Source organism: Anabrus simplex, chromosome 7, assembly GCF_040414725.1.
Source record: "Anabrus simplex isolate iqAnaSimp1 chromosome 7, ASM4041472v1, whole genome shotgun sequence".
In the NCBI taxonomy this organism is placed as follows: Eukaryota; Metazoa; Arthropoda; class Insecta; order Orthoptera; family Tettigoniidae; genus Anabrus; species Anabrus simplex.
Window position 1 is genome coordinate 203,211,201 of NC_090271.1, and position 25,162 is coordinate 203,236,362.

The 25,162-nt window shown below is 38.3% G+C and overlaps 1 protein-coding gene across 2 annotated transcripts in view; it reads left to right on the plus strand.

The window, feature by feature from the left end:
• LOC136877471 (uncharacterized) overlaps positions 1 to 22,760 on the plus strand; it is a 169,427-nt gene extending 146,667 nt beyond the window's left edge. For both annotated transcript variants that reach the window (XM_067151530.2, XM_067151532.2), the window contains 4 exons: positions 5,677 to 5,838; positions 12,430 to 12,526; positions 15,411 to 15,521; positions 21,045 to 22,760. In XM_067151530.2, coding sequence (XP_067007631.2) covers positions 5,677 to 5,838; positions 12,430 to 12,526; positions 15,411 to 15,521; positions 21,045 to 21,112 — 438 coding nt within the window. In that variant the 3' untranslated portion in view covers positions 21,113 to 22,760. The remainder of the gene's footprint in view (positions 1 to 5,676; positions 5,839 to 12,429; positions 12,527 to 15,410; positions 15,522 to 21,044) is intronic.
• Positions 22,761 to 25,162: the final 2,402 nt, after the last annotated feature.

Genomic DNA, 25,162 nt, shown 5'->3' on the forward strand with positions numbered 1-25,162 from the left:
TACAGACAGCGGACCCCCTACAATTTTATTTATATAGATTGTTTACCTTGCTTTATTATCAAATTTTGCTTGGGATAATTTATTCCGTCCTATAAACGAATATTTTCCCCAATCTGTCCTCTTCAATTCCAACTTAATCTTCCTCCTTTTAAAAGCTCCACTCAAGCTTCCTCTTCTTCTTCTTCTTATTCTTCTTCTTCTTCCGTCATTTCATGCCAACTCACCACATTCTCATGGAAAGAGAGTCAACTTGATCAGAGTATTGTCTATTCAACTTCTTTTAAAAATGTTCCACTTGGTACTGTATAAGTAAATAGAAGGTCACACAACTCCCCTTTTTCTATGGAAGTCATCTGAGAGGTATAGATGACGTTGTCAGCAAGAGAGAGGGTTTGGGAGAGTGGAATGTACATGAATAGGTTCTTGATATCAAAAGACACTAGTTTATGGGAAGATGGAGCAGGGTATTCTGTTTTTTAGAGGTGAGTTCTAAGGTGATTTTGATGCTGTGTTTAGATCTGAACTGAATTTGCTCTTGGAAGATAGTATCCACTCAGTGGGCTAATTTTGTCCAAGGAGTTTCTGAATATGATACCATTGATCTGATGGGAATTCCAGGTTTGTGTAATTTCGGCTGATCGTATAACCCTCAGCAAGCGTTGTGAGGTCCCTGAGACCTCCCGTAGATTTGTTTGTTTGCTCTGTCCCATTCCTTTCGCTCAGTGACCCTGGCAGTTCTTGTACCTTCAAGCTACTCAGGTTCAGGCAGCTGTTGCGGTAACATTGAAATGTGCTCTGTTGTACTAACTGCAGAACTCGAGCAGTCTGCTGGACCTCGTAATGTCAGTTATGTACTGTAAGCAGGGGTGTAGCCAAGTGAGGGTTACTGGGGGTTTAGACCCTGCCACCCCCCACCATAGAAATTTTATAAAAAGAAAATAAACAAACTAACAATAAACTAAATAAATATTCAGAGACATAATTGTAGGACCAACAGATCTGTTGAATATATTTTCTAAGAAACTTTGAAAGTTGGATTTTAGATTGTAAACTGAACATACCATTCACTGTAAAACTGTCCACCTTGATCATATTGTTCTTGTTCTGTATTTTAATGTAAGATTTTGTAGTGTACTGCTGTATGAATATCAACATAATTCACTTGTATCAGTGTCCTTATAATGACGAGTCTTTTATGCATGCACCACATGCACTTTAACTCCCCACCATCGGCCAATCCCAGCTATGCTACTGACTGTAAGTTTTTTGTTCTGGTGCAACTTTCTTTCTTGTTGTACGAAAATCGTTTTGAAGTTATAACTATGGCTAAACCAGGACCATCAAAGTTGTGTATTGGCAGTGCTTCTTATGTAGATGTGTTAGCGATATTGATGAATGCACCAGTGGTGTAGAGGATTCTGACAATACTATACAAAGTGACCGTGGGTCAAGTTCAGACTTATACATGATCTTCAAATTAAATGATATTTTAACTTTTGACTGAAGTAAATGGGGAAAGATCATATATACACATTTCACCTTGGTGTTATGAGTAATATCGATTTTAATTTTTCAAGTGTTTGCATGAATGACTATGTAAAATAGGTTTCAGAAGTACCTAAAATGTAAGATCTGCTGGTTTTGACATAACTATGGTTTTTGAATAAATAATTTCATAATTTCATTGTTGGGACCTTTGTTGATATTTCAATTGCACAGTTAGACATCTTTTATATGTCTTTAATCACTTCATTTCATTTTTGACGTACTTGATTGAAGTAGACATTAGGTACATGGTATTTCAAAAACGTATTAATAACTGCCCTACAGAGTTATTTCTTTATGAAATTAGGACAAATTATGAATTAATAATAAGTAAAACACAGCATTGTTGAGCTAATTATGTTTTTTCAGAAATTACAAACCTTATTTGGCCTTAAACAGCCGGACCTCACAACACCGGTTATGTTCCACATGTGTCACACGATGCTTGCTGAGGGGTATTCATGGAGAGTTAGGATTCATTGGAACTATGGTTTTCTACTCTTGTTCGCTTAGGAGGTAATTTACATTACTAACAACCAAAAACTTCACTAACTCATAAACAGTTCACAGTCACATACTGATAAACCTAATGTCTGTAAGTTTAGCGCAATATGTTATATGAATTCCCTAATGTTTCTTTTACTGCTTCAGAAAACTAACTTCTTGAGAAATCTACCAAATTCAACCCTCCAGATTCTGATATACCAAACCTAGAAAGACTAACTGCACACATAGATACTCATTTTATCTGCAACCATGACCAAACACTAGAAGTTAAGTTCACATCACTCATCCAGGCAGCTAAGAAGCAGCAGCAATCATTTAATTACAATAGTACTGGTACTGAATATAGCAAATTGAAGAATAATATCAGCAATAACAATCTCATAATTATCAAGGCTGATAAAGGGAATTCCTGTGTCATTCTAGAGAAAAACAACTATGTTGAGAAAGTTGAAGAGTTTATTCCTTCTAAAAACTCAGACTACTTAACAACACATTACCTTAGTGTCACCAAGATACAGAATCAATGCCACAGTCGGCAGCCCTGAAGATGGTTTTCTGTGGTTTCACATTTTCACACCAGGCAAATGCTGGGGCTGTACCTTAATTAAGGCCATGGCCACTTCCTTCCAATTCCTAGGCCTTTCCTATCCCATCGTCACCATAAGACCTTTCTGTGTCGGTGTGACATAAAGCCACTAGCAAAAAAAAAAAAAAAAAACTACAGTTAGTAATGTAAATTACTTCCTGAGCAACAGAGAGAAGAAAACCATACTTTCAATTAATCCTAACCCTCTATGATTATATGGTTAACCGAAAATACACAAACCTGGAATTCCTATCAGATCATATTTTTCAGATTACTATCAAAGGGTAGAGAAGGGTCCACCTATTCAATACCATTAGCTAATTATCAATGAAATTCATAACTTATGATATATTAAGATTATACGAGGGGGTACCCAAAAAGACCAGAATTATTTTTTAAAAGCTATGTATTTTTTAAATTTTTTGGCAAAACAACTTTATCCCCTCAAAATACTTTCCATTACAACTAATAAATTTGTCCTACTGGTGCTTCCACTGTTTGAAACCATTTTTGTAGTCATCTTTACAAATGGCTGACAGCTGACAGCTCTCAAAATATCCACACCTTAGAATCTACAGGAAACCCACTTCTACAAATTTAATAATTCTATATAGTTCATGCCACCCCTCATGTCACCCTTTCCATAGCATGATTCATATACTTCTTTCTGTACCTCATAATCAAGCAGATTTTGATAAAGTACTTCAAATTATTAAAGAAATCGCTGTGAATTACAGCTGTAAGATGAACCTCATTGACAAATTAGCAACACAAGAACAGAAGAAATTAAATGTGATTTCAGTGTACTCATCACTCCATCAAGAAAAGAAGCTCTACCATATTATCTGCACACTTCTTGGTGCATTTACACCCTAGTGCTGAATCGGTCGACCTCGGCGATCTTCGAGATTCGTACTGGCAACCTTTGAAACAGAGATTATGAATCGCTTAAACATCGTTGTGCGACATCTGGCGTACACTTTACGTACTAGTACTGTTGTTGTTTACACAACAAAGCCAAAGTATAGAATTCATGCTAGGAACAAGATTCGCATCGAGAAATGTTTTATAATGTTATATAATGTGTATGTGACATAGTTGTTGGCTTAAGATGATAACGGTTTAGAAATTTCATATCGATCGATCATATTCTCGATTCAATTCAGATTTCATTTTCATTCAGTTGGCAGCACCAGGCAGCACTATCGATACCGGGACAGCTCCCTCCTTACTCCTCACCCCCGTACACAAATGCACCAAGATAAAGTGTGCGGATAATACTATGGTCTAGTTTCTGAAAAACTAGGAATCTGCTACAAAGACAGAGTTACTCTGTAGCATGTAAATGTAGTTCTTATTTCTCAAAATTATCTAAAACAAAGGACATCATCAGTGGTGTTTATAATTTACAGTGCAGTGACTGCAACTCTGTTTATGTCGGTCAAACAGGATGAAACTTTTAAATCAGGACGAAAGAATATATTAGATCATGGAAATTACATAAGCCTACAGAGTCATGGTTTTCCAAATACCTTGTAACAAACAATCATTTCTTCAATTTGGATCAGCACCTTAAAATTTTTCGTGTTGAAATCAGGGGCTCCATATTAAATTCTTTAGAATTATAGAAATACAAAAGTGTGTAAAAAATAAACAAGAGGCTCATATAAATGAGCAAACATTCTTCTCTGAACACTTGTACAGTTCCACCCTTTAACTTATTTCTGGTACCGGATTCTCACTTGTCTGTAACTTGTATTGACGTCTAACATTCACAATACAAAAGGTTTATCCACTGATTGATTGATTGATTGATTGATTGATTGATTGATTGATTGATTGATTGATTGATTGATTGATTCATTCATTCATTCATTCATTCATTCATTCATTCATTCATTCATTCATTCATTTTCAAAATATGTTTCTTATTTTATGTTTGATATTTATATGCACCTTAGGTTGTAATACTAATCTATATTGTCTGTATTTATGTAACAAAACTTAGCATGTTCTGTTGATTTATAGGCTGAAGATGACTTTGAACCCATGAGCAAATCCACAAACATACACTTCTAACAGCAAATGCTTTCATTAACATTTTTTTTCATTTTCAGTGCCAAAATAGGTAGGTGTGAGAATATGATGATATGTGTGGTGGTGGTGGTGGTGGTGGTGGTGGTGGTGGTGGTGGTGGTGATTGTTTTAAGAGGAAGTACAACTGGGCAAGCATCTCCTATTAACACTAATCAGAGAGAAAAAATGGAAGGATTCCCACACTTCGAAAAATAAAGGTATCGGCCAAAGAAAGATAAGGGCCATGAAGGGTGTGAAAATGGAAGTCTCCCTGAGCCTCAATACCTAATACTGTCAGGGTCAGAAAAGAACAAATTGACCAAGGCAGGTCAGATAGGGTAGATGAAAGTGAGGACCCTAGCACAAGTAAGTGGAAGTAATGCCAGGACTCTGCTAAGGGCCCCATAGTTGCCAACCCATGCTACCAAGTTGAGGGCCCCTGGGGCCCCTTTTAGTTTGTGTGTGAAGAAGGTTGGAAAATTCCCCATTACATTTCTCAGCTAGTATAGGAGTAGCTGCTTTGAATTATTTCTTTAAACAAATTTGATGTTACACTTGAAAATAGACTAGGCCTATGTACATTTGGTTCATCAGTCCATGGACTGGTTTGTCATAGGTACATATCGTCGTTGCTCCTGCAAAAACCACTATGTGAAATATTGTAGCTTAGAACATTGGCCGGTGATGTGATGTCATCTAAGGTTCAGTATTGGCCGAATATTGAAGAATTCTCGTTCTTCGTAATATATGTGCTGCAGGTCAGTATTTTTCCAAAAATATTATAACATAGTGGTTTTCGCAGATGCAATGATGATATAAAGTAGCTTATGCATCCTACATCTACTCTAATATGATTGTCATATTCATATATTGGCCTGTTTAATGACCCCCACTATTCTTTATGGAAAAATAATTATACATATCCAATAACAAACATAAAACTGAAGGATATCCATCTCCAGGTCCAGCGAGTGGACATCCTGGAAAATGCTGGCAAAAGCCTTAGTCCTGAGGTGGACATAGGACAAGTTGAAGGAGCCTTCATCATGGGGATGGGATGTTTTACTTCTGAAGAGATCATCCTTGATCCAGATACAGGCCGTCTCCTCACTAATCGGACCTGGGTAAGTCACTGTATATACCTAAACAAATTGAAGGGAAATGTATTTTCTTCTGTCGCAAAGTGCCTGTGTTAACTCTCTCCATTTCTGCCATTGTGCATCTGTCCATTGTTTGATTTCAGAGTTAATGAATCCATCACTTGAGAGTATGCTGTCTACATATTTAAAAGCATCAACAAATTCAAGCACAGTGTTTTGAAGGTTCATTGTGTATTGGTTGTTGGTGTGTGAAAAATTGCAGTACATGTATTCTGTCTTTCCCTGCTGACCCTCAATCCAGTTGTTTCCAAAGATGATCTTCATTTCTCCAAAGTATGTTGGAGGTTCACTGGGTCATGACTTATGGGAACTATGCCATCTGCATACAAGATATTACAAGGAGAAGATTTTTGTATATCAGCAATTAAGTATAGCAATTGAGGCTCTCATGACCGGCGTTACAAATCATGCCAGTGTTTTCCGGGCTTGTAGGCTGTGATCCAGGAGCATGTGATGGTTCCTACATTTCACCGAAGACTGCGCTCAGCATTATCAAGGCTATGTCTGTTATGTGAGCCGCCTGGGACAAGCAGACAGATCATCAGTCGCTGAACATTCACTGCTAGCAGGCCATGATATAGAGTACAGCAACACCAAAGTAATGTGAACCACTGTAGCTTATCACACCCAGCTACAAAGGGAAACCATTGAAATCCTTAAGCACACCAACCCCACCGTAAGGAGGAATCTGAACGGGTAAACAAAGCGTGGTTTCCAGTCCTGAAAGCCTTAAATCCTGGAAGATATGATGGTCGTGGTAGACCAGAAAAAGCAATGGGTGATCAGTTGCTTGTCTCTGCCAAGGGAGGTTGACGTACAGGGCTCTTTCATGCTTCAATCATTGGCCAAAGAACAGCCAGTCAGCGACCGCCCCTCAAACATGGCAGACCAATAGGTGAGCAGCTTACTGTAGCCTGCACTGTATAATGAGGTGTAATTGCAATACCACTCCATTCCACTGTGAGCTTCGCTACAATCAAAGCCAGTCAGAATCCTTGATTATGCCGAGCACAGTCTTTGGTGAAACGTCAGGGACCATCACATGCTCCTGGACCACAGCCTACAAGCCCAGAAAACACTGACATGATTAACAGTTAGACAGTTCAATAGAAGGTTGAAGAGTAAGGGGCCAAAGGCCAATTTTTTCAAGTCTTGTACCACATAAATTACCATTGGGCTACTCAATTTGTGTTGTACTTGAGAATATGGTTTCAAATATAAGTACCAATTCTCAAAATTTCTCAAATGCATTGTATTTGATTCTTGAAAGTGATTCTGCCAAACACTAATCACAAGCCACAAACTAAGAAAAGCCACCAAAGCTTGAAACATTTCACTTTATTCATATTTAAAAATATTGTTTTATATTCGGGTCAATATAGCAACCTTCTTTATTTGTGTCAGAAGTATCAACTTTACTTACAGATATTACACAAAAACATGATATCTACATTCCTACTATACAAATATACAGGTCTATTATACAATCACAGATAAAGCAACAATATTCGAGAGCTAGATGATTCTTGCCTGGTATTGGGCAACGTCAATAGCGTTGGGAAGGCTGCAGTCAAGTCTTTCATAGTGCACATTGAAGGACATAAAACACACTGACATAGATGTTGGATTGTCTGCTGCTCTCCACAATCACAATGTGATGAATCACTTGAAGAGCCCCACTTCCACAAATTTACTTTTGTTCTGCCGACTTCTGTACGAAGTCTGTTAAGGGCTTTCCATACTGTCCACTTCTCCTGGTGTCCACATGGAAGACTTTCCTTCAGCTCTATCCAGTTGGAAAGGTGGTTGATTCTTTCTTTCCACATTGTGACTCTAGCATTCTCTGATTTCCCCTCAAGGTTAACTGATGTGTGGAGAAAACTTTTTCTAGATTTTAGCCTCTGTGTGGCTGTGTGGCTGGGTGGTATCCATAGAGAGGATGTGCTTCTGAAGAAGATGACTGGAGTCTTTCTTTGTTAGCTGCTACCTCGCTACGAATCTCACCGGGAGCAATACCAGTTAAAAGTTGGACCTTCTCGATGGGTGTAGGTTTCAAACATCCAGTGATGATCTTGCAGCTTTCGTTTAAAGCAGGGCCTGTCAGGGTGCATGCACCAAGTGCATGCACTGTGCACGGTGCAAAAGATGACTTCGCTTGGTTGACCAGAGTGCAGACCCCCCACTCCTCGATTTGGAGCAATAGCGCTTACACTCTCTTTCCTCACGCCTGTCTTGCTCGCTCACCCGTCTCCCTCTTCCACACTTGCCCCGTAGCGCTCCAAATACGAGCTGAGTTGCGCAGAGTAGAGCCGAGCTTAGCCGAGTAGCCCAGAGACGAAGCGTTGGTCCGAGACAAGCCGAGTACGACCGATGCACAGTGCACGGAGCTCTTGCGCCTCGAATTGCACACGTGAGATTTTGGGCATTTGAGAGGCCCTGGTTTAGAGTGATGTCGACCTGCTTTGTATGAGCTGACCTGTACCAAACTGGGGAGGCATATTCTCCTGCAGAGTAGCATAGAGCTAGAGCTGATGTTCTAATTGTTTGTGGTTGTGTTCCCCAACTTGTTCCTGATAATTTTTGTAGAATGTTTCTAGCAGATATCTTCTGTTTTAAGTTTTGGCAATGTTTCTTGTATGTTAATGTGCAATCCAGCATAACTCCCAGGTACTTTGGTGTAAAGCAGTGTTCCAGTAAGTTCCCTTTCCATAGTACTTTGAATTTCTGAGAGGCCTGTGCATGCCGCAGATGGAACGCACAAAATTGAGTCTTTGCTGGATTTGGTTTGAGTTGGTTTTTCTCATAATAGGTTCCTAGCTCTTCTAATGCAGCAATTAAAGAGATCTCTGCTTCATCAAAGGTATCAGTTTGAGTAGTAAGTGCAAGATCATCGGCATAGATAAAGCTTTTAGTATTTTCTGGTAATGGCTGGTCATTAGTGTAGATGTTGAAAAGAATAGGAGCCTGTACAATGCCTTGAGGTAGTCCATTCCTTTAGTTTCTCCATCTGCTTTGGCGTCCTTGGAATTCAACAAAAAAGCGACGATTTTCCAGGAGACTAGCAATAAGCAATAAGATAAGCTGATGTTATTAGAATACCATCATAGGCTATAATTTATGTCCTCAGAATGAAAATGAAAAACCACAGCCTGTTTTCAGTCAGTTGGGTCAGGGATGGAATGAATGAAGCCCCTACCTAGCGGCAAGGATAGGAATTGTGCCGGCTGATGAAGCCTGTTGCATTCCTCTGGGGCAATGATTAATGACTGACAGATGAAATGAAATTATATTTGAGAGTGTTGCTGGAATGAATTATGACAGGGGAAACCAGAGTACCCAGAGAGAAAACCTGTCCTGCCTCTGCTTTGTCCAGCACAAATTTCACATTGAGTGACTGGGATTTGAACCACAGAACCCAGCAGTGAGAGGCTGGCGTGCTGCTGCCTGAGCCATGGAGGTTTCTCATGTCCTCAGAATGCATAACCTAAACACCAGTCCTATTATGTTTTAAATCATTTTAATTGTTGTCATTTAGTCCAAGGACAGGTATGTTGAAGCAAATTGACTCCAACAGTCTTCTTATTGCTATGAGATTCTCTATTCAAAATCTTGTAAGACCTCTTTTAGTAAGGTTTATTTGGTCTTTCCAGGGATCATATTTCATTAACCTAATCTTTATCTTCTACAGAAATGAGTCACATTCTGATAAACTCCAGCTAATATCCTGAGTAAATGCCATGTGCAATACAGACAGCAGCTACATGGGCTTGTAGTAACTCAATAAGGTGCTGGTAGGTTGTCACAGGTACCTGGAGCAATCTACCAGCAGTGCATCAAACAGTTTGTGAGGGTGTGTAGTGGAGGATCCATATAGCAGACATGTTGATCAAGATGGTCCCACAGATGCTCAGCTGAATTAAATCTGGAAAATATATGGGGTCAGGAAAGTCTTGGTTTTCCTCTTCTGACCACTATTGGACATTTTGGGTCATGTGACATGTTGCACTGTCTTGTTTGAAGATCCTGTTTATCTCAGGAAAGACAGTCATCATGTATGGGTGTACATGATCTGCAGGGATATATTCATAAAAAGATTAGTGAGAGTGCCTTCCACATGGTTTTGTGATTCTAGAATGCCACAGAAGCATTCTCCAGACAATAACACTGCTGCCACCAACTTGTGTCCTTCCAACAATTGTTGCAGAGTGTTCTCTATTATTTCACACCTGACATGCCAATGTCCGTCTGGTTGATGAAGCAGAAAATGGGACTCATCTGAGAAAATCAGTGGAGGTCTCCAATTGTGATACTGTCATGCATATCGAAGCATTTTCTGCCAATGATCCTTTATTAATGGAGCAGCAATGACCAATGCTTACTTCAGAGATTCTTACAGAATATGATTCACTGAACTATTGTTTTATACACATAGTTGGTAGCTCCCTAGTTCATTTTGAAAATGAGCTGCTCCGTTGTAATGTGTCTAATGGCGCTCACTCACTGTCATAACTGACATTCACCTCTCACATCAATCTTGCATTGTGCTCTCTTGACTGCACATAATTTATTCATGAAGGTACCTTTTGTCCACTCATAAGAGTGTGCAAACACTTCACAATCTATGCTGTTTCAGAACTACTGCCAACTTTGACCCAAAAGCCAATAATAGTCTCTGTTGTTGACTTAGGTAAAATCGCTCCTTATACCCAAGACAGCAACATGTGATATGTGTATGCAGGTGGCCTACCTACCTTGCCAGATCACAACTTTGTGGACTACACACTATAAATATATCAATTGTAGGAAATGATCACAATAATATGACCCAACTGTATATGATTGACATTGGTAGACACAATGTGTACCACTTTAAAAAAGAAATTATTTTATTATTACTGTACCTAAGTATGAGCCGGCCCCGTGGTGTAGGGGTAGCGTGCCTGCCTCTTACCCGGAGGCCCCGGGTTCGATTCCCGGCCAGGTCAGGGATTTTTACCTGGACCTGAGGGCTGGTTCGAGGTCCACTCAGCCTACGTGATTAGAATTGAGGAGCTATCTGACGGTGAGATAGCGGCCCCGGTCTAGAAAGCCAAGAATAACGGCCGAGGGGATTCGTTGTGCTGACCACACGACACCTCGTAATCTGCAGGCCTTCGGGCTGAGCAGCGGTCGCTTGGTAGGCCAAGGCCCTTCATGGGCTGTAGTGCCATGGGGTTTGTTTGTTTGTTTGTACCTAAGTATGAGGCATGTTTTGTAAGCAAGTGCTGTTTTGATGTAGGAAAAAAGTAATGGAGTTTATTTGAACAATTCTTTTTTTTACATGTAAACCTTTATCTTAAACTATTTCTCAACCTAAGTTCCAAGCATATTAAGGCACACGTCATATCATGAAACCAGCTTCTGAATTCCATCCCACTGAGCTCGATAGCTGCAGTCGTTTAAGTGCGGCCAGTATCCAGTATTTGGGAGATAGTAGGTTCGAACCCAACTGTCGGCAGCCCTGAAAATGGTTTTCCGTGGTTTCCCATTTTCACACCAGGCAAATGCTGGAGTTGTACCTTAATTAAGGCCACGGCCGCTTCCTTCCCACTCCTATTCCTTCCTTGTCCCATCGTCGCCATAAGACCTATCTGTGTCGGTGCGACGTAAAGCAACTAGCAAAAAAAAAAAAAAAAAAGAATTCCATCCTCGTAGAAATCTGCTGCCAGATGTGTCAGCCACTGTAGCATTGTCATTTTTATGTCATCATCATCATCATCATTGTGGCATTGACCTCCTAAATGCTTTTCCAAGTGCAGGAACAAGTGGTAGTCACTAGGCACTAGGTTAGGACTTTTTGATTCCGGCGTAACATAAGCTACCTATGTTTTGTTGCTGATGACAATTCAGCTTAGAAACGCACCACCTTCATTATTGTACCACTCAAGAAAAGTCGAAGTACTGCCTCTGTCAGCATTCTCGGTACCCAGCATGAGCACAACTTCTGATAATCTAAGCATCCTGATACAATTTCATAATGAACACTCCTTGAAATTTCAGGAAACTCATAACTTAATGACGAAAACTTAAAACGCCTGTATTCTCGAACCTCTACATCAACTCTTTTGGCACCAAGTCTTTGGTAATGACAGATGGTCGCTCACTAAGCTTCTCCTCATTGACATTAGTACGGCCTTCTTTAAATGCTCTAACCCATTTTCTTATCATTCCTTCACTCATAATGTGTTCTCCATACACTTAACTAATCTGCCAATGAATTTCAAAAGCTTTCATGCCTTCTACATTTAGAAAATGAATCACAGCCCGTGCTTCACACTCGGTGGGACCGTTAATTGTAGAGGCATTTTCAGTATAGACAAACAAACATAAATACAGGCAAATGCTTCTGTAATGGCATTTGTGGCTAGCCTACATATGTACGTACTGATCACGCCTGCTCTGATTGATGACCAAAGCACTGCAGCGGCCATATTTAAAAACAGTACTTACTTAAAGAAACATGCTTTGTATATTCCTAAAGAAGGTTATGACTGAAAGTTTTCTTTTTGATTTCAGAACTACAAACCTCCAGGAGCTCGGGATATCCCTGTTGAATTTAATGTGGAATTGCAGGGTAATTCTCCTAATCCAGTAGGAGTGCTTCGCTCTAAAAGTAAGTAAAATGTTTCAGGTGATTCATGACCCTTTGAAAGTTTCAAATAGAAAAATAGTTTGTTTGTTAGTTGGTTGGTTAGGTAAATTCATTCATTCGTTTATTTATTTATTTTTGGAGTGAACACACTGACAGGTTAACAATGGAAGAGAGAGCAACAGAAAGATGAAATGAGGAAGAAAACATGAAAACACAAAGGGACAAGAACAATATCCGCATGTTTATACACTGCCGCTTTGAAATTGATTGGTTCTCTCTGCCTTAATCTGAATTTTTTGACATCCATTTCTCAGCCCCCAAGGAGTTAATTTCTGCACCATCAGGAAGGAAGGCTTCAACACTCGCTGAAGGGCTATCTCGACATATCTTCAGCCTTGGTGTGGGAAGTGTAGATTAAGAAGAAAGCGGGATGAATACAGGAAAATGGAAGAATACAGGTGGTTAAAGGCTTAGAACACAGGGCAAGCACAAAAGAAGAAAAGGATCCCTATGGGTTAACATATAAACAAGTGACAAACTAAATTATTTATAGAATGGAAACATGAATAGGAACACATTCAGAAATAGGAAAATGCAATGACAATCAATCAATCAATCAATCAATCAATCAATCAATCAATCAATCAATCAATCAATCAATCAATCAATCAATCAATCAATCAATCAATCAATCAATCAATCAATCAATCAATCATATTATGAAGATAAACAGAAAGAGGAAACAAGGACAAACATGAAAATGCTAAGGAATAAGGATAGCCTCCACATCTACATACGTGAACAAGAGCACCACATCTTCAAGGTCTTCAAGAGCAATAATTAGGTTACTAAGTGCAGACTATGAGATAAGCAAGTGAAGTAAGTTGTATGCAGTCAAAGAACTACAAACAAAATGATTAACTTTGAGAGCACTGCATGTAGGCCTGCGCTGAACTTAAACAAACCCTTGTGATAAACATTGGAAGGTGGCATCGGATGTTTGGCGTGTCACTGTGGTAGATTTTGAGAGATCAGTGGAGACACATGAACAGAGCCATCTACCAGAGAATGCAGTTATATAGAAATTCAATGCCTGCAGCATCATATTTTATAAATAAATGACTTTTTTTAGTCAAATAAAGGACTTGCTGAAATATATATTTTCTTTTTGGTGATGCCAAGATTCAGATCTTTCTGTTGATATATAGCACATATGGATTAGCATCAGTTTTCTCAAAATTTTGTGTTACATGCTCAGATTTAATATACCTACAGTGAAGATAGATTGTTATTGAAAAAAATAAGCAAAATTTATGGACAATGTGCCTGACTCTACCGGCAGGACGACCCAAGGGAGAGCAGGCCAGGGATCTGGATTAATAAATGTAAGGTCCAACCCAGAGGTATAATGTCAAGACGAAGTTTTCGAACAGCTTGACTAGTACATTTATTTTACACATAATTAAAAATAAACATATTCGGAAGCGTTTGAGTTCTAACATGGTTAAGAGGAGGGTTTTGACCCGTTTCCATCATTCATCCTAGGTAAAACTGCTCCTACAAGAGGGGTAATGTGAACACAAACTGTGCGCCTTGGTACTAAATAAATGACAAACATATCACAACTGGGCTGCAATGTATATACAGCTCAGTAACTACAAAAGGTTAAGAAAAATCCTCTAAAGGAGAACGAAAAATTAACATCCCATATGGGCACTGTTACAAACATAAACCATCACTTCTCGAACTACACGCCCAGAACATTCTGGCACCTTCATCTCATTTCCGTGAGCTCTTTCCTTATGATACAACAAACATAGAAAATAAGGGCTAGAATACTTCAAGTTAATTTCTCAATAATACCTCGGCACCAAGCCTTCTGTTATCAGTATACAACTTCTTAGTTCCTCCCATCATCCTACCAACATGTAGAAAACCTGCAGATCTTACCTCCCATGCCCCCCTCACAGTCCTTGGTTCAATGAAAGAGAAGTGCTCTGCACCAAGAGCAGCAGGTGAGTCAGTCCGTCCACCGCTCGGCGAGCCGCACAGCTCGCTGGGAGGGGAAGGACTCAAGTCCAACGTCAGCACGCCCCCTCTCTCGGAGAAGCCGGGAGGGGGTAACTGCATGCAAGAGGCATGACAGAAGATCGAGATACCAAAATTAATGCAAGAAAGAAGGGACACCCCAGGACGGAACCAAGTCCTTGCCCATGGAGCCATAAGTGAGGAACAGGGAGCGAACACATTTATTACAACATCTCAATGGCTAAGATAGACAGAAACACGCACAATTAATTACAAGAAATGTCAGTGAGCTCACTAGTAGCGCTGCGCATTTATCAAGTTCATTAAGGCGGGGGAAGATAAAACTCACGGTTCAGACAACATCAAAATTAGATTTGCCTCATATTTTATTCATTTTGTCCCAATGTGTGAAGGCATTAGAAATAAAGTGCCTGATGGATTCTGAAGCTTTGCATTGCTTTGTATTTTACATGCATGTAATAAAGCTTTAAAATGTTGTTTTTGGTTAGAACTGTCCTATAGTTTCACCAGTTTTGCAATATTAAGCTCTCCTATGTTATTTTACTGTATTCTTCTGATATTTGCTTATTATAATCACTCCAGCCTGAAGAAACTATACAGTTAAATCAGCCTGGGACAACACTCTTCAGAGTTTAACAATAAACTTGTTGCTGTGACAGTAGTTAAATTCTCCTCAAAAATGGCTAAATAATGTATTCTATATGATAATTACATGGAACTCAACAACATTCAATTATTTGCATGAGAAAATACTGAAGATTTTAATAACTATGGTACTTATAATGATACAATTTGTGTACATATAAAATAAATTTACAATTGATGATCTCACATGTTTGAACATTATATCTTCCAGCAACTGGGGAGCCTGCCGTTTGTCTCAGCTGCTCTGTATTCTTTGCGATAAAAAATGCATTGTCATCAGCAAGGAAGGATGCTGGACTTACTGAGAAACATTTTGAAATGGGTAGGTATCTGCACCTTTGACATAGATGTAATATTTTTCAAAATGTGAAGTATTGGTGCCAGTAGTAGTAATAATAATAATTGTTATTATTTATTCATGAAAAATCTAGCTTCTTTTAAACAAATAATACTACAAATTTAGGGAAAGTGGTTTAGGCAACTAATTATTTTTCAGTTGCAATAAAACTGGGTAGAAGATATATTTTTCCAATATATTCTCATTGCTTTAAACATAACACACAAAAAATTTCCATTATCTTTTCCCTCTGTTCTTCACACAGTGTCCACGCCCAGATCATTTAGCCATCACAAATGATCTCTCACTTCTTTCTTCTTAGTGGACTTCTCACTCCCATGACCAAAGTGCCTCTTCTTTGTATCATACTCTAAAACTCTTCAAGTTCTTGGTACGGTACTTTGTTTAGAATTCTAAAAAAACAATATTCATTGCAGTCTTTGTAACAAGAGAATATCAGTAGGAGCCCCCTGCCTTTAACAAGAAATATCATAGGCATACAACTTCTCAGTGTGTTATAAAGAAAGTACGGTAATAGGCTACTTTAAATTCATTTTACTGAGGTTTCAGCAAGCAGTGAACTCCAAAAAAACTGATTTTTTCTATTTCTTTCACCATGCAGTAAAGATGTTATGCAGTTAAAGTTATTGAGATCTAAAATTTGACTCTAGACATGTTAGACAAAAGATATGGAGAACACTCGAGGCACAAAAATATTATTTAACATTTTTTAAATACTTAATAGAAGATTCAGTGCAGATAGTACTTGATTGATTGATTGATTGATTGATTGATTGATTGATTGATTGATTGATTGATTGATTGATTGATTGATTGATTGATTGATTGATTGATTGATTGATTGATTGATTACCGGGCGAGTAGGCTGTGTAGTTAGAGGTGCGCGGCTGTGAGCTTGCATCCAGGAGACAGTGGGTTCAAATCCCACTGTCGGCAGCCCTGAAGATGGTTTTCCGTGGTTTCCCATTTTCACACCAGGCTAATGCTGCGACTGTTCCGTAATTAAGGCAATGGCAGCTTCCTTCCAACTCCTAGGCCTTTCCTATACCATCGTCACCATAAGACCTATCTGTGTCAGTGCGACGTAAAGCCACTAGTATGATTGATTGATTGATTGATTGATTGATTACCGGGCGAGTAGGCCATGCGGTTAGGGATGCGCGGCTGTGAGCTTGCATCCAGGAGATAGTGGGTTCAAATCCATCTGTCGGCAGCCCTATTAAAATTATTTCATTTTTGTGCTCACCTAGGAACTTTAATTTTTTTCCTAATTTGTCCCATGCCTTATGCCGCATTTATTGGTTTCTATAGTTAATTGAACCTACTGTATGTCATAGAGATTCTCATGTATCATCACCAATTCAATTTACATTTCTTACATAGCGCTGAAGGAAGCTACTTTTATCCATATGTCACGTTGCCACATACAGTATGTGCTACAGCAGAAAATTGTGCTCCACGTGAGGAACGTTCTCACCTAATTCTATGTCACAATGACATCAGGCAACGTGGACAGCCGTGAGATGAGCTACATTTTTTACATTGTGGAAAAGGCTTAGTACATCTTTCTGGACAGGTTAGATTGCGACATGATACACACGAGCTCACGGAACATGACGATAGTGTGTTTCCACCTGTATGTAAACTATTTTTTTAAATTTTCTTAAATATTGCAATTTCAAAACTGTATTTCTCTCCAAGAATTTAATTTTATTGAAATATTAGAAATATTAAAAGTGTGAATTTTTCCTTACATGTGCAGTTGTGAATGATTTATTACATATTTACGTTTTGGCCACAACTTCAAATCCATGAACCTTCCTTAATTTATTTCTTTTCTGAGTTGTTCAATATCCAGAAGAGATTTGTTTTTCACTTGTTGTTTATTCCTCATAGACAGTGAATATTATTTGTCTCGTAATCCATATCAGAGTGGCACTTCATCTACTTGTTGACATTAGTGGCATCAGGTAACAGTCTGATGTAATCACGGCAATAGGATGAGGCAGTGACAGTTCCTAGACAAATCCACGTGGCTCTTGCCATGTGTTTGGAAGTAGCCCGGTGATTCTCCAGTCAACATGGAGACCGCAGATGGATACATGATATTCTTTATTTACATCAATTTCAGTTCTCTTGATTACAGCAAAATAGAATGCCTGCAGTAGTCGGTTGTGTTGATAAACTACTACTTGCTCTTTTTTTTTTTGCAATGGATAGGAATAAGTCAAAATATTCAACTCTCTCTTTTTTTGCTTCAATATCTGATCATGTTTTATTGCAAATTAAGCTCTTTGGCTGCTGGCTTCGCACCTTGCTTTTCTGCGAAAGAACACAGGTGTTAATTTAAGCTGTGGTAAAACTACACTTCTTGTTTTTTGTGTTATTCAAATCCATAATTTAAAAAAATCCTCACTTAGCATAAGGCTGTTGCTATGAAAAGAAAATTATGGCATTGTTGTTGTTAATTCATTAACACTTGAAATAATAAAATTTTGCACTGTTATTGTTGAAGCCTCCGTGACTCATGTGGCAGCGCGCCGGCCTCTCACCACTGGGTTCCGTGGTTCAAATCCTGGTCGCTCCAAGTGAGATTTGTACTGGACAAAGCAGAGGCAGGGCAGATTTTTCTCTGGGTACTCCGGTTTTTCCTGTCATCTTTCATTCCAGCAACACTCTCCAATATTATTTCATTTCATCTGTCAGTCATTAATCATTGCCCCAGAGGAATGCGACAGGCTTTGGCAGCCGGCACAATTCGTATCCTCGCTGCTAGATGGGGGCTTCATTCATTCCATTCCTGACCCAGTCAAATGACTTCCTTCAGCTTCCTTGCTGCAGTAGAAATTGGTTTACACAAAATTCAAGGAGAACAATTTTAACTTCTTATAACTCAGAAATAGGCCTACTGATAGTTGAGTTTGTTTCTTAAAAAGAAATCATCTTAATAAAATATATATATATCATTATTATTATTATTATTATTATTATTATTATTATTATTATTATTATTATTATTATTATTATTATTATTATTATTATTATTATTGTAGTACCAGGAGGTACACCTCAATGTCGCGCATTTAAAACTAGCACCTAAATGAACTCCTCTATTGGTGAAACAGTGAAACTGAAACTACTCCAAGTTAGAAATTTACTCAGAAGATGTCACCACAGAAATAAGATGTATTTTTGTTATTGTGAAGTTTCCTGAACTGACTGAATTTCTACTAGTTTTGTATGCTATCCATCAAGAAATTTGGACATTCTTCTACAGATGACACCACTAAAATCTATGATCATGCACCCTGGTGCGAGGTATAAGAACTTATAATTCAAAGAAGTTTCGTATTCATAAGTTTATTTTTATTGATTGATGTTCATTTATTTTTGGGTTGGCAATATTTCCTTTTATTTCCGCCAGTTTTGAATCTAACCAATCCCTAATTTCTGTAATTAATTTTCTACCAGTCACTGGCTTCTTGTTTGATCCTGAAGTGTAACTTTGAATTGGACCAATTAAATTGAGAGGGTGTGGCTGGTTTATTCCTGAATGATCTCAAACCTTCCCTGAGGGTTTATAAACTGCGGCTTTTCACGTCTCTTGGCCAATTGATCGTCATCTTACTGAGCGTGTGTGTCAAAGCAGGAGGCGGGCGGCCTTTTCGTCGGCAGCTAGAACTGCCACCAGGTACGGCCACATAATTCCATCTTTCTTGTTGTAGCTACCTCCGCAGATTATTCCAAGGGGAAGGTCCGAATCGTTAATGATGTAACCTACTTTTCTAAAACTGTAACTTTCTGCCGTTTAATGTATAAACTTCATAAAATCTTTAACTGGAAATCGGGGATAGATAGTGATGTACCCTCTCGAGCTCCCCTTCATCTTGGTTTGAGGTGACTACGTTTTCCAACTGTTTTTTCTTTCTTTCCGTAATGCATTAATTTATCCTTACACGAGTTACCTCCATAGTTTGGGAATAGCCCCTGTTTCATCGGCCTAGTGCCCTTTAGGTTTTAAGTGTCCATATCTAGGAGTGCAAGTATTCGCCTCCATTCATTTTGTGTTTGGGCCATTAATTGAACCTGTTATTCTTATCCCACGAAGACCCAGTAGGTTGGGTATTTAATACCCCTGTAAAAATAAGTTCCATTTGTAAATAGTGCCTTGAGAGGCCTGTAATTGTAAGTTGAGGTTGCCTCGAGTAGGCTTGGAAAACTGAGAGCCTGTTCGCTCTTTTTCAAGGTTTTGTAAGATTTATGAATGCCCCTTGAAGGCTAGATGTTGTAATTTTGGGAGCAGGTGCTCTTTGAATTAGGGGATTTCTGCCCTTGTATGAATTTGTGTTCTTTTGTAAATTTGAGCTAGTAGCTCAGGAAATGTAAAGCTAGGGGCTTAAAGCCCAAAGCCCAAAGTGTTAAGATTCTGAATCTTGGATTTTTCCCCATCTTGTTTAATGATTGCTACTTGTACCTGTAATATTGTCATGAAAAAATTGTTATGTTTGAAGTTCTAAAAATATAACCTTCAGTTTAAGTTCTAAATTCAATTCTTGACATTGTAGTTAGACCCATTCACCCCCAGCACCTTCTTTCACCTCTGTGTTCCACAAAAACTCCGGAACAATAATAATAATAATAATAATAATAATAATAATAATAATAATAATAATAATAATAACAATAACAATAATAATAATAATCAAGAAAGAAGAAAACTTAAGGAAAACTTTTGGACCAGTCGGTACAGGGGGAATTGGAATGATAAGGAAATCTCATGACCTGTACAACACTCAGAGAAAATCTCAGACACATTTAGGAACAACATTTGAAGTTTTACGGGCATATTCTAAAAATGAGTAATCAGACCAAAAGAATTCTGAATCTTGCTCTATCAATGAAAGTAAAAAACAATTGGAAGTTGGAAAAGATCTTCAGGAAATAGGCATCACAGATGACATTGTATTAGACAGATCTAAGTTCAAAAAATTAGTTAACATTCACTGCTTTACACACCATCCAAGCACTACCACCAACAAAATCTGGTCAGAAGATCACAAGAAAATCCACAGTGAGATGATAAAGTGATTTTGGGAGAAGAAAAAGGCAACATCATCAGCTAAATCAGTTGTCGCACTCCTTAATCGGGCATAACGAAGAAAGAAAGAAAGAAAGAAGGAAAGAAAGAAAGAAAGAAAGAAAGAAGGAAGGAGGGAAGGAATAATAATATGTGTAAGAAATAAATTCCTAAGTAAAATGTAAAAATAATCTTATACTATGCAATATCAGACTTGACAGATGCTAGATTTCACTGTCTCTCATCTTGTAAAAAATGGATGTTATAATGTACAACAGTGATACCTTTTAACATATATATTACTGAACATTCCTCATTATTCCTCCTTATTGAATTCTAATTTTTTTTAAATGTATTTCACTTATAATATTACTCTGTAATTCTGCATAAGATTTTCTTTCTATTTTCAGATGCTCCTGCCACTGTCGAGAAAACATTCCTGTTCTGCAAAACAAATTATGAGCAATTTTCCTTATGAGATGTCTTGTTAAGTTGAATATGATATGTTACGTTATATGTTAATAATATTCTTCCAGTTTTATTTCATTCACCTCTTATGTTAATTGTTCATTACTTCTTTTGGACCACACTTACTTACCTGGGCCACGACAACTAAGTGATATTGACACTAGCTTCCTCCAAGGCTGCTGTGGTTCAAATCTTGTCCTCTGCATATAGGATTTTTTAAATGAAAAGAAGCGTATCCGCATGGTTCAAATTCTCTGAGACTGGAAGCCCTGTGGTTATGATCACAGTATCAAAAGTCACGTAAAGCAATAGGCTAGCTTGCTTGCTGCAGTAGAAATTGGTTTACACAAAATTCAAGGAGAACAATTTTAACTTCTTATAACTCAGAAATAGGCCTACTGATAGTTGAGTTTGTTTCTTAAAAGAAATTATCTTAATAAAATATAAAATTGAACAAAAATGTTGCTTTAATTAATATTTTAAGAATATGTTTACAACTCTGACGCTATAATGGACATTTATTTCTTAACTTCGATATTTTTAACTGGAAAATTTCTGTAAACAGTACTTAATTCTTAAAAATGTATAAAGTTGCTATTTATAAATCTTTTTTAAATTTATAAATATGCCCCTTAGTTGAAGGTTGCTGCAATGGACAAAGCATAATGAGTCAATGAAGTTTATCATTTCAACTTGCAATGATAATTTTGATTACATTGTTCTTAGAATGCCGTTAAAGTATTAGAATTTGAAGGTAATGATTTCTAAGCAATGAAATGGAACTTCATAAAGCTAACAACAACATTCTAGGAAGTCTAAATGAAACTCATCTTCCTGGTCAAATTATAACAATGAACCAGTTGGCATCCAGCTTGATGAATGAAATGAAATGGCGTATGGCTTTCAGTGCCGGGAGTGTCCGAGGACATGTTCAGCTCGCCAGGTGTAGATCTTTCGATGTGACTCCCATAGGCGACCTGCGCATCATGATAAGGGTGAAATGATGATGAAGACAACACATACGCCCAGCCCCTTTGCCAGCAAAATTAACCAATAACGGTTTCAATTCCCGACCCTGCCGGGAATCAAACCCGGGACCCCTGTGACCAAAGGCCAGCACACTAACCATTTAGTCATGGAGCCGGATATCCAACTTTATGAAAGTAGGTAAAGTATGTTTCTGAGCAGGAATGAATCTACCAGATGAACTGTCATATTTGTTCGTTCTGTGTCTTGCAAAAGGGTGCTGCCCATTCAGAAGTCATCTTCAGAAAACTGTGTGATGGGGATTCTTCTTTCTAACCATGACCCTTCATTAAAGGAACATCTGATGAACAGGCCAAGAAAATGCATGCTATGTCAGCCCTAACATACAAAATGACCCTCATTACCTGCTTTAAAAATCATCATCATTGAAAATTAAAACCATAATTGATATCCATAATCTTTTATTGCTGATGACACAAGTGATTGCTCATGCCATAAACAAATGTGGGAGGTTGTTCAGGTAGTTGATGAAGAAAAGAAGTGTGCAAGTTAACATTTTATAGATCTTCAAGTAATACCTGCCTTAGATATGTAATCAGTTTTCAGTCAGTTAGATTTGGTGGTGTGAGAACTTGGTATTGATTGGCAGAATGTTTTCCATTTTTTTTTTTTTTTTTTTTTTTTTTTTTTTTTTTTTTTTTTTTTGTTTTTTACAATTTGGTTTACGTCACACAGACACAGATAGGTCTTATAGCGACGATGGGATAAGAAAGGTCTAGGAATGAGAAGGAAGCGGCCGTGGCCTTAATTAAGGTACAGCCCAGCATTTGCCTGGTGTGAAAATGGGAAACCATGGAAACCCATCTTCGGGGCTGTCACCAGTGGAGTTTAAACTCTCCATTTCCCGAATGCAAGCTCACAGCTGCACGCCCCTAACTGCACAACCAACTCACCCGTTCAGTATGTTTTATTGGTGTTGCAACCATGTCTGGGGCATTCAAACAAAATGCAAGGGAAAGAATTGTGGCATAATGTGTTTTCATTGCTACACACCTTGTTTGATTCTTGTATTGGTAGATGTGTGTAATCCAAAGTCACAAAATAGACCAATTTCTAATTTTTTTGGTGCTGTGCTATTCCTCTATTCCTTCCATGAAGGAAGCTATCAGATATACTGTTTTTAAAAAGGTTTGTAAAGAAGTTGGTATTTTCCTCAAGACTGCGAAAGTCTTGTCTATGACTAGGTGGGCTTGCCACGCTGAAGCTGTTTCTGCAGCACAAAGCTATTTAGGTGCAGTCAATTACACTAATCACAGTCATGTTAGATCCAAAGACATGGAACTGGAATACCAATCTTTTGATTTATGCCTTTCTGTGATTAACTCGCTCTTAACAAAGATACTGAAAGTAAACAAAGTGATCCAGAGTCAAAAAATGCTATTATTATTATGCTATTTTGCTTTACGTCGCACCGACACAGATATGTCTTATGGCGATGATGGGATAGGAATGGCCTAGGAATTGGAAGGAAGCGGCCGTGGCCTTAATTAAGGTACAGCCCCGGCATTTGCCTGGTGTGAAAATGGGAAACCACGGAAAACCATCTTCAGGGCTGCCGACAGTGGGGCTCGAACCCACTATCTCCCGATTACTGGATACTGGCCGCACTTAAGCGACTGCAGCTATCGAGCTCGGTAGAGTCAAAAAAGTAACCTTATTTCAGTAATGTAGAGTGTTAAGACACTACACATGTTGTTAATATCCTTGAGAATCTATGATGAAAATCTGTAGTACAACATTAGAGATTTGTGAAGAAGAATATATCTCGGTTCCTTCTGTAAAGAAATGTAGGGTGTCAACCATTAATGACTAATAGCCAAGTTCCCAATTCTGTGAAATTAAGAGGAAGAAATGAGAGTAACTTTTTATTACCCATTGTTCAACTCATTAGTTTCTAACATTGAAAAAAGATATCAATAAAGAACTGTAGATATTAATGCCATCTATTAATTGTTGGATTTGAGCATAACAGTTGAAGAAACAACTATTGTATTGTGCCCGTTCGCATCTCGAAGACCAATAACAAAATGGCGGCGTAGGAAGGTATGGCCCATGTGATCTACTAAGGCAATGAACTTCACATCAATGCAGCATATAGGAGGCTATGTACGTCACGGAAAGGATAAATTTCGAAGACACTGCAGAACAGTAGAGGTTCATTTTGAATTGTTTTAAAAAAAATATAGCAGCGGGAGGATTGTTTAACGAGATTCTCTAAAAAATTTACTTTCGGAAGCAAGACGCAAATACGAGCGGAGCTACAAGTTGGAGGATATTCTGAATAATTGAGAAGAATATTAACCATATATAACGGAGACAACGTGAGAATAAGTTATTCACCGGCGTATGCTACTGAAGAGGCGAGAGAAATATATATAATAATTAATTTTTGGTGATATACGACGGACTTGGTTTATCCAACAGCAACTCAGCGACTGAAAGAATCGGAATTCACCATTTTATAAGAATAAATAACTGCATATGAGAAGATAGGAATTACAGTAGCAGTAAATCAAACAATTATTTACGGAGAAATATTTTCACAGAAAGGAAAACTTCGACGATTGCCTAAGATAAAAAGAAATATGCATAATATCATGATTAATTACTGCGCATATGGAATTCTTTTCGTTGTCTTCAGATACAAGATGATGACTGTTTGCTAATTTGACAAGATGGACTGAACTGGGGATATGTACTGTCGAGCCAGATGACCAGCTGTGGAGGATTGGACCGGCCAACCAGTGGACATGATGACGTGGATGAGCACCCGCCAGCCAATAGACCGGACGAGATGGAGAGGTCCGACGAGCTATGTGACCAGCTGATGACCATGAGCGTCCAACCCAACCAGAGATCCAGATCCGATCTGAGGGTCTAGCCGCAGCCGAAGGATGGAACAACAACCAGATCAGACGTAGCAACTGACGAGCTAAGTCCATACATTTCTTTAGTAGAGTAGTTTCTTATAATCTGCACCCTCAATCTAATTTGGCATGTGCTGAACATATGG